Source organism: Eptesicus fuscus, chromosome 12, assembly GCF_027574615.1.
Source record: "Eptesicus fuscus isolate TK198812 chromosome 12, DD_ASM_mEF_20220401, whole genome shotgun sequence".
Classification (NCBI taxonomy): Eukaryota; Metazoa; Chordata; class Mammalia; order Chiroptera; family Vespertilionidae; genus Eptesicus; species Eptesicus fuscus.
The window spans coordinates 30,947,575-30,958,139 of NC_072484.1; the positions used below are offsets into that span (position 1 = coordinate 30,947,575).

The window sequence follows — 10,565 nt, forward strand, 5'->3', positions numbered from 1 at the left end:
GCCCCTTTCAGGAGGTCCGGATACATGAGAACCAAGCCCCCAAGTGAACACAGTGCAAAGCAGAAGTTGGGCCCGAGGCCCCAGAGAAAGTCGGTGTGAGCTCCAGGGCCGTCATGGCCTTGGCTGTCCACACCAGCTGAGGACTGCTGAGCGCAGCCCGGCCTCCCAGACCACAGGGCCTCAGCTCAGGCCGGAGGCCCCGAGCCGCCAGCCCGCCTCCTGCCCTCGTGCTGGCACTCTGAAGGGGAGCATTCCGACCCCAGCACAGCCTGTCTGGCTTAGCTCTCACAGGAAGAATCATCTGACGCCCAGACGTGTCAGGAGGAAAGTGGACCGTAGGAAAGGTCTGGGACCGACAGAGGCAGAGCCCACACTGCCCTCTGCCACTCCTGCCCATCTCCGCCTTTCACCCAAGTGCGGGGCAGGCTGAGGGGCTGGGGCTCCCGCCCAGGCCGGCAGTTCCAGGCTCTGCTCGGAGTCCTGGGTCAGGAGTCTGCACTTTGGGTCGCAGCTGCCTGCACCTGAGGAGGTAATACTGGTCCGGACGCCGGGCTGAGGGCGGGGTGGTGTGGAGTGATCAGGGAACTGAACAGGACGTGGGGGTGGAGGATGGGGAGACTAAAGTGGGCAACTGAGGCCCAGCCTCTCCAGCTCGGTACACCAGAGACTTCCTGAGCAGGGGCCGCCCTGGGGAGGGCCGGGCGGAGGGGCTGGGCTGGGGACTCCCCTGCACTTGGCCTACAGCGTGCCTCCCTGCCTGTGGTCTCTCTTCCCTTCTCTCCTGTCCAAGCTCCGACTCCCAGCCCCCGCACTGTTAACATCCAGAAAACACCACTCCCAAACCCCAAACTAAATAAGATGATGCCCCACGGGAATGTGCGAGAGGGAGGACGGCACCCCTACAATCAGTGGTCAGGCCGCCCGAGCCCCTGGCCGGGAAGGGCCTCAGAGCTGGGAGCCGCTGGCGGTGCTGGGGCCCTGCTGGCTCAGCGAGCGGCAGCTGATCCTGCGGATGGAGTGCAAGGCCACGGTGCAGCAGCCCCGCAGCAGGGAGCTGATGTTGTAAATGGGCTGGCCCTGGCGCCGCTGGGAGCGGCAGAGCCAGGCCACCGTGGGCACAGCGGGCACCACCACGGCCAGCAGATCCACAATGTAGTGGCGGCTCCAGTAGCTCTTGGGCTCGGCTGCCTCCTCCTCCTCTTCCACGGGGCACGCCACGCTCACCGACAGGCTGGGGCCGGGGTTGGCACCGGGCCGGTGTGGGGTCGGCCCGCGGGTGATGGGCTCCGGGGCCTCGAGCTCATCACCCACCTCATCACCCACCGTCACCACCACCGCTGAGTTGGGGTCTCTGGGCCCTGAGGGGTGGGGATCCGGCTCCGGGCACCTGCCCCCCGACTCGGGACCTGTCCCGCAGACCTGGGCCTGGGTCACCTTCTCCAGGATGGTGTCTAGGTCGGGCTGGTACTGCAGGAAGTCTGTCTGGATGGCACGCTCCTGCATGCAGCTGGCCTGCACGCCAGCCTCCATGCCACACAGCAGCTTCTCGTAGGTGTTGCTGGCAGGGAAGCGGGGCCCCAGGCTGAAGGAGCCGTGCAGCGAGGCCTCCTCGGGGCCACAGTCCACCCCCGATGACAGCAGGCTGCTGGCCTCCAGCGCATCCGTCCGGCTCATGGTGTCATCGTTTGCCACGAAGCCACTGTCAGCCCCGTCCTCAGTGGAGGAGCCAGGGTGGTCCCCGGGGGGCTGGTCCCCGCAGACAGCGGGGTCGCTCAGCTTGGTGTAGGTGGAGCTGCGGGTGAGGGAGCGGGCGGGGGAGCCGCCTGCCGACTCCCCGGCGCCGTCCTCCTTGGCCGTGCCGTTCTGGGCCACCTCCATGCTGTGCAGCAGCGTCTCCAGCTTCTTGTTCTGGATGTTGATGTCCATGAAGTACTTCTGCAGCCCCTTGTCCTTGTCAATCAGGTTGTTCTTGACGGTGTCGATGACCTGCTTGAGCTGCTTGATCTCCTTGCGGGCCTCCTTCAAGGCCAGCTGGGCTTCCACGCGGTGGCACTCCTCCTCGATCCAGTCCTCCTGCATGCGCGACAGCTGTGTCTTCAGGTCATCGATCTCGGTGTCCCTGTGGCGGACGAGACACATGCTCACTGCTGGCCTGGCACCGCCACCAGGGGGACAGGTCGGGTGTGTGTGGGGGGGCTGTCACCACGGACAGACGGCCCGTGCTGCCGCCTCACAGCTAAAAACAGGATCTACTCAACGCTCCTTCCTTCTCTTTACTGCCCAGGGCGAGTGGGGGTGGGAGAGGGCCAAGCGGTAAAGACAGGAGAGGCCTCCTCCTGGGCGGGGGGAGAAGAAATGGGGCTGAGAGACAGCGTGGCATCCCACCCCCGCCGGGCCGTAATGCAGAGGACTGTCCACGTTTAAATCCATCACCTACAGAGCAGGGTAGACGGTAAAGAGTCTCAATTTCAAGGTGCTACTGCTATGAACCTAAGACATCCTTAAAAATCTTAACGTATAACCACAGAAGGAAACCAATTGTATACTCTGTGGGAAGGGATGTGGCCTCCTGTTTAGCCGGCTTTAAATGACCACCTCAACATGGGGGCCGGGAGGAGGAGGGGCGGGTGAGAGGGAAGCTGGTAATTCTACATCTTCCCTCAAGTGGAGAGAGGAGTGGGCAGTCAGGGGGGAACGATGAAACAGGGTGGCATTCTTTCATCTGGGGGGACGTTTCCTTTTTTTATCTGTTAGAAAGAGGCAAGTGCCAGGTGGACCCGACAGTGGGCAGACTCTTGTCCAGAAACTCTCAGGCCGTTTAAGTCCCTGAGCTGACGATGACGTGGGGGGCGTGGGGGAGGGAGGCGAGTTCGACAAAGATGCCATCAAGTCCAGAGCTAACACCAGGACAGACCAGAGCAGTGAGAAAGCTGTGAGCCTGGGAACCGGCCGGGGGTCCCTCCTTCAGCACACCCCTCGGTGACACACGCAGCCCCCGACCCGGCATTCGTGCAAATACAGCCCACAAGTGGCACAAGGTCGCTTTGGGGGTTTTGATCCCATTAGGATGACGGTCCCAGATCAAGCATCGTTTATTTTCAAAGTGAGATCGGAGATGCAGTTCAGGAAGTGGGCCCAGGGATCGCAGCCACAGGGTGCTGAGGGGCCTGGGCCGCGGGCGTCACCACGGGTCACCTGGAAGGGGACAGACCGCTCACGGGACACAGTGACCAGCTCAGAGTGGCAGCAACAGCGATGCCAGCAGGCATGGGGGTACGTGCCCTTCACTCCTCCCGTCTCAGGGTGGGGGGCTCCTCCCACGGGGACCCTCCTCACTGACATGGAGCCCAGGGAGGAAGAGTGAGTTTGGAAGAAGGAACTGGGCATGCTCAGCTCTGCGGGCACCTTGGAGCCAGCAGGATCCCCGGGACTATGGCTTCCCAGTCTCGCCTGGGACTGTTTTTGAACTGGGTCCTGAAGGATAGTTTGCCAAGAACAGCAATGGGGAAAGGCCACCCCAGGAAGTGGGGACACAGAGTGAGAAAGATTACTGCGAAGGGAGGCGACTGCTGGAGGGGCAGGTCCCAAACCGGACACACAGAGTGTGGAGTGAAGCCGGTGAGGAACGGCCACAGGTTCCTGCACAGGCAGCAGGCAGGGAGCGGCTGGGGCTTAAGGTGAAGGCCCTCACGGCGGGGGGCATGTTGCCTGCTCGGAGCGCAGGCCAGCCCTCGAAGCTGTGAGGGCCGTCTCCTTCCTGAGACCTCAGTGCAGACAGCCCTGCAGACCCAGGGCAGCGCTGAGGAGAAAGAAAACCAGAAACCCCAGCCCTGCAGACAGGAGGCCCACAGAGTGCCGCCTGCAGCTCCCACACTTCGAGGAAGGGGTGGCCGTGCGAACTGTGTGTGAACTGTGATCTGCAGAGCCCAGAACAGACAAGTCTGCAGAGAGAGACAGAGACTCGCGGTTCCCAGGGGCTGGGGATGCAGGGAAGTGGCATGCCTGCTGCTGGGGTGGGTTTCTCTCTGGGTGAGGAAATGTTCTGGAATGCGATACTGTGACGGTTGCAGAGTTCTGTGAATATAACAGAAATAACAGAATTGTGTGGTATGTGATTTACAACTCAATGAAATTGTCATATGTGAAAAGACAGACGAAGGAAGATGTGATCGTGGGGGCTGGCCCTGCCCTCCCGTGCCCCGGAGCGCCCCTCCAGCTCCCGGTCGGCTGCACATCAAAATCAACACCGTCGGAGAAGATGGTGGAGGCGAGGAAGAGATCGGAGGGCGGACCTGAAGATGAGGCCACCGGCCTGGACAGGGGGAGGCCAAGCATTGGACCTCAGGCCTGGAGAACGCACTCGGGGGGCCCGAGGGGGTCCTGGGAGACCTCTGGGCTGGGGAGGAGCTCAGTCAAAGATTTCTCCTGACTGAACACCATCTGTAACAGACGAGGAGGAAGGCTCTGGGCCTGAACGGGTGGGTAAGAGTCCCCTGGGGACGAGCAGGGCCAATGGGCTGCTTCCTCCTCACAGAGAAGGAAGGCCCTGTGCTCCCACTGCCCAGGAGGGACGGAGCCAGGGAGAGGTGGCCAAAGGGGCTGCCAGCTAAACCCGGGGAGCCCTGCCCTGGGGGGCAAGTCCGACAAGCCCTCCTGGGAGACACTGCTCCCGGCCCGGCCCCAAGCAGCTTCCTGAGGTCAAAGACCGCTACTCAGGGGGGACAGGGACCCGCAGGTGCTCTGGAAATGGGCTCCGACCGGCTTTGCTGGGAAAGCAGCATCCAAGCCACTCCCCCCTCCCAGAGATGCCCAGGGCCTGGTTCCTCGGAGTATGGAGCGTGCCCCCAGGGCTGCCACGGGCCGACCCTGGCCACCTGCTCACCGGTCCTGGAGCCGGTCCTGCGTGTCCTTCAGCCTGGCCTTCAGGTGCCGGATGCACACCTCCTTCTGCTGCAGCGGCGTCAGGTACTGCTCCGGGGTGGGCGGCTTGATGCCGTGGTTGTCGCTGCACAGCATGTACTTCATGGAGCGCCTGCAAGGGGGCGCTCGTCAGCCAGGAGGGACGGAGAGCAGGGCCAGGGGCAGGCCCGGGCCTCCAGGGAGCAAGAGGCGGCCAGCCCCACCACCCAGGTCCACGGCCACCAGGGCTCCAGGCCACCCCCCTTTTCTGGGAGGTGGGTTTACCAGAGCTCCTCTGAGGGAGAACCACAGTCAGGGTGGGGAGCCCCGGCTCCTCTAGGTGGGGGTGGGGAGACATGCTACAGGACGTACTGACACCACCTCCATCCATCCGGTCCCAGAGCGCTCAGGCGCCCAGTCTCCCAACCCGACGAGGCCGGGCGCCTCTCCTCCTCGTAATCTGCACACACACTCACTGGGCGTGCACATCGGAGCACACGGACTCCCGGCCCGTTTGCGCCTGCATGTCCACATACATGAGCACACACCCATGCCCACGCATCCCCACCCTCTCTCTACGGGCACAGGCACAGGTGAGGACACCATGCATGTGTTCATACAAATGCACCCCCCCTTTACTCTGGGGCACATGTGAACACACATGTAGACACTGCTGGCCCTGGACCCGATGTACCCCCAGGTGGCAGCGGCTGGCTGTGCACTGCTCCGGGGGCCACGTGCTCCCCAGCACGAGGTGGCACAGGCGTGTGTGTGGTGAGTGCACCCTGGTCCCACCAGTGCAGAGGAGGGAGGGCCAAGGCTTTCACCCCGAGAAGGAGGGCACCCCAATTCCACCAACAGAGCACGGCCTGGCCGCCTCGGCTCCCAGCTTCCTGCCTGCTGGCTGTTCTGTTCATGAACCCCCCGTGATCTTGGCTGAAAACCCTGGGCAGGTTTTTCACACAACTTGGCAGGGGACTGGCTGCCACCCAACTCGGCTCCTTGGGGGCAGGGGCTCCAGGTCTAGGGAGGGACAGTGGCACGGGGAGGGCCACAGCTGCAGCGGCCAAGTGCGTGGGCTCCTGGTTCCTGTGACGAGGGGCAGAGGAGGCGGGGGTGGAGCTCAGGGGCGCCTCGCTGGGGGGCGCTAAGAAATCTCTTTTCAAAAGACAAGCAAGCCAGCAAGAGCCCCTCAGCCCCACGCGCGGGCCCTGTGGACTTCCTGGGCCCTGCAAGGCCTGCTGGGAACACGGCTCCGTGCCTGGGGGCGGGGAACCAGGGTTAGTTACGCTAGTAAGTGGAGGCTTAGCGAGGAAGTAACTTCCCATTTGATTTCACGAGTGTTTTCCCCAAGATAACATTTAACACTCACACGTTTCAGTCACTAGCTCTGTCTTGGTGGGAAAACATTTATCCGTGGGGAGAGAAATGCACTGTAACTCAAGCCTCTCCGCTGTTCCCTCGGAGAGCCCAGCCACCTGCAGGGAGGCCCCGCGGCCCCTGCTCGCCCACAGCAGCCTCCCCGCGGGTGAGAGGACCCCTCCCCGCAGAGGGCAGCCTCCGGGCTGGGACCGCCCCGGGCCTGCAGTTATGACATGCATACAAAAATCTGCTACTGAAAGAAAAACAGTAGAGATGTCAATTATGAACCTTTAAAAATGTAAGTGGCCCAGTGGTTGAGCATCAGCCCATGAACTAGGAGGTCAGGGTTTGATTCCCGGTCAGGGCACAAGCCCGGGTTGTGGACTCGATCCTGAATAAGGGGTGTGCAGGAGGCAGCTGATCAATGATTCTCATCACTGATGTTTCTCTCTTTCCCTCTCCCTTCCTCTCTCTGAAAATGCATGCGTACACTTTAAAATATACTAGTAAGTGTACGCATCCGTCTTCCTCATGCCCTGGTTCTGCAGTCGGGTTACCAATGGAATGCTGGGGCATGGGTCCTGCACACGTGTGTCACCCATCACTCGTGTCACCCATCACTCGTGTGTCATGGTGGACAACTCTGCGAACTGCTGCCTCAGCACAACCCGAACATCACTTCACACAAATGACACCCTCTCCACTGGGACGGGCAGACGAGTCCTCCCGGGGGTCCTCTGGCCACGGGCTGCAGGCCGTCTTCCCGCCGGGACTCCCACGGGGGACCGGAGTCCCACTGACGGCAGTTACCATTCGGATGGAGACTTGGGGATGGGAGGTGACCGAATCCCCAGCCCCCAGTCTTCTGCCTTCCCCTGCATTTCAACGCTGGCGACAGGCTTGTGCCGTCGTCACAGCTCTACCTCCCTGGTCTCCGAGGACCCACGGCTCCCCTTGCCCTGCCTCCCAGCCCGATCCCGCTTCTCAGGTCTCTGTTGGCCTTTCCTGAGGGCACACCCCAGCCTTTGTCCCCCACTTTGCTTTCCAAACCCGCTCCCCTCTGCCCCCTCAGGGTGTCCCCCCAGGAAAGCAAGCGGCAGAAGCTGCGAGGTGCCCTCCAACGCTGTGCCCGGGAGCACCTGGGCCTGCACGTCACCCAGCTCCACAGCGAGGGGTACACAGGGGGAGGGGTCCCTGTCAGGAAACAGGAGCCGGGGCCGGCGGGCGGGGGCTTTGGGCTTTTACCGTTTTCCTTCCTGGGCACCAACCCGCTGCCTGGAGGTGTGGGAGCCACATGTGACGAGGACAAGAGCCACACACCAAGGACGGTGAGCAGGAGGAGCGCATCCCTCCCCGTGGCCCAGGACACTGTCTGTGGAGACTCACAGCGGGACAGCATCACACCCATCTCACAGACACAGGGCTGAGGCTCAGAGAGGAAGTGACCTGCTTGGGGCCGCACAACCAGTGCGTGTGGGGGTGGTGAGGACGCCCACTCCCGCCCCCAGGGCACCCAGGCTCCCAGGCAGCCGGGCCGGCCAGGCTGGAGGGGCGGCGGTTACCTGGGCGTGGGGCTGCCGTCGCTGCCCTTGCAGGAGCCCGAGGTGCTGCTGCCGCTGAGAGAGGAGGTGCCGTAGGCGTCCCGCATGCTCACGGGGGGAGAGGTGCGCCTGGAGGCGGGGAGAGGGGGCAGGTGCTCGTCCTGGCTGGTGGGCAGCTGCGGACACGGGGCGAGCACTGCCAGGCCGCTGCGGCCCAAAGCGCCCCCACTTCGGGGTCACCGCCGGGAGAGAAGCAGCGGGGAACCGGGGATGCACAGACAGGGGTGACAGAACAGACAGTGCAAATCAAGATGGAAAACCAGAAGGAGGCCGGTCCTCCTGACTCCCCAGGGCAGGAATGGAGGCTGGACAGGCTGCAGGCCAATGGGGGGGGGGGATCTGCCCTTAAAGGGTCCCCCGAGCCCAGAGGAGGAGGTCCTGCATGGACCGAGTCACAGGTGGAGAAGATGGGGCAGCGGGAGGAGAGGCAGGAGGGCGCTGCGTGGAGGACGGCGTGGCATCCCTCTGACTGTGAAGGTCGAACAGCACTGATGTGGGCGGGACCCAGTGGTGTGTGCCTTCAGAGAACACCCACCGTGCCAGTCGAGCCCCGAACAGTCCCAGGAGGGGCCGAGAGTCAGCAAGCCCATTTTAAAGATGGGAAGACTAGGGAAACGCCTCGCAAGGTGGCGGCAGAGTGGGGACTCCCTCCCATCCTCCGGGGCCGGGTCTGGGCCCGGGGAGACTCACCTGCGGGATCCAGCAGAGGCCCGTCTACTGCCCGGCAGGGACATGGCCATGAGGCTGCGGGTCCGGGTGAGGGGTGGGATGGGCGGTGTCCCCGGGGCTGAGGAGAGAGGGCGCGTTGGCGGGGCCGCGGCGAGGGCCGGGCCGGGCCACGTCATCCTCTCGCTGGGGCCGCTGCCCGGCATGGCTTCTCCTTGCACCCTTCAGCAGGGCACCCGGCACTGAGCGAGGGCCTGGCAGGCCACAGCTGGCTCCGGGCACCCGGCTTAAAATGACTGGCAGGGCCTCAGGGCAGCCAGAGATCATCAGTCCCAGCCCGAGCTCTCCAGGCGGGCGGCCGTGCGCACGGAGCAGAGGCCTCGGCCAAGGTCACACGGGCATCGGCAGCGCCTGCTGACCCCGGCAGCACCGAGTCCTCTCTGCTACCGGCCAGCCCCCGGGTCCCTGACACTCAGACCCCGGTCCTCCCCCCTCGGCGGGGGCTGCAGGCCGGAGGGCTCCCGGAGCAGGACCAGGACCCCCAAATTACGCTGGGCTAGTCTCGACGTCACCTTCCCAGAGTGCCCGCTGGCGTGCGGCTCGGGGCTTCCCGTCTACAGGGGAGACAAGACAGACCAACAGACCAGCACACGTGTAGAGAGACATATGGATACACACGGTCGTGAAAAGGCACCATGCCCCTGACATTCCACGTGAACATGCTCAGGGGACCTGCGCGCGGTGCAGGACATGCAGCGGCCCTCCCGCACACGTGCTGCACACACATGCCCGCACCCATGCAGGGGCGCGTGCTGATCCTGCCATGCACAGGAGCTCAGGGCGCAGGCTCGGAGCAGGTGAGCACTGGGGCGGGGGGAGCAGAAGCCCCCCCTCGGGATGGCTCGGGGGCTGGGCCCGGGAGGAGGTGACCGTGCCTGCAGAGGCCCCTCCTCGGTCCTCCTGACAGAGGGCAGGGGGACGCAGGCCCTCTGGCGCCAGCCTAGGAGTCGCTAGGCCCCTCTCCTGGGACCCTAGAGGGGTTTAAGGAGGGGAGGCCCCAGGCCGGGCGGGGTGTGAGCTGCTGGGGGAAGTGGCTTCCGGGGCACCAGCCCAGGGCTCCTGGAGTCCCAGGTGGAGGGCCTGGGCCCTTGCAGCCAACATGCCAGTCCTGTGCCGGCTCCAGAGACCCGCCCCCTTCTCCCACGCTCAGGGCAGGGAGTCAGGACAGGAGCCTGGGTTACAGGAGACTCGCTGAGGACGCTGGACCCCACACCTGCCCCCATGCCGGGAAGCAAGCATTCACCAAGCCCCGCTCGCCCGTCTCAGACCCCAGGCCGAGCACGTTACGTACATTCCGCCATCGACTCCTCCCAACAACCCTATGAGGAAGTGCTGTGATTAGTCCCTTTACAGATGAGGGATCCCAGAGGGAAGGGACTGGCCCACGTCACACCCAGGGGCGGCTGGGCCAGCACCAGATGCTCAGAGGCTGGACCTCAAACCCTGGAGTCCCCGGGCCGGGCACCACCCCTTCCCACGTCAGGGCCCCCGGGGGGGCCCCGGCCATCCCGGCCAGCCGCGGGGCTGCCTCCTGAGCAGACAAAGGCGCTCCTCAGCGGCCGGTTTCCTGGCCGTGACACAGATGCGGCCTGTCCCCCGGAGGGCCGGACACAGCCAGCATTGTCTGCACCGAGGTGTCGGGTGCCGGCGCAGGAGCCTCCGACACCCTGCCTGTCACCTGAGCTGCTCGCCCGTGCCTGGTGACGCGGCCCACCCATCACGGCCCGTCACCCAGCCAGGGCCTTCTGGGACTGTAGGGCCGGCACCCGGAGGAGGAACCACGGGACAGGGGAGGGGGCAACAATGGTGCCCCCTCACAGGCCGCCTGGCTCCCGAGCACAGGAGGACTGGGCCAGGATGGCGGGGCGGGGCTGGGGCTGCTGGCCCTCCCTCGTGGATGGGCCACGGCCTCCAGGATCCCCTGCCCTGGCCTGAACCCGGTGTGGCCCGGTGACCATGCTGAGTGCTTTTGGGTGC

At 64.4% G+C, this 10,565-nt stretch overlaps 1 protein-coding gene across 1 annotated transcript; it reads right to left on the reverse strand.

The window, feature by feature from the left end:
- Window positions 1-945: 945 nt before the first annotated feature.
- SNPH (syntaphilin) lies at window positions 946-8,734 on the reverse strand. Its single transcript, XM_008140994.3, has 4 exons — window positions 8,553-8,734; window positions 7,824-7,931; window positions 4,883-5,032; window positions 946-2,119 (listed from the first exon to the last, which is right to left on the reverse strand). Exons 1-4 carry the CDS (start codon window positions 8,732-8,734, stop codon window positions 946-948), a joined length of 1,614 nt encoding a protein of 537 aa, XP_008139216.2.
- Window positions 8,735-10,565: the final 1,831 nt, after the last annotated feature.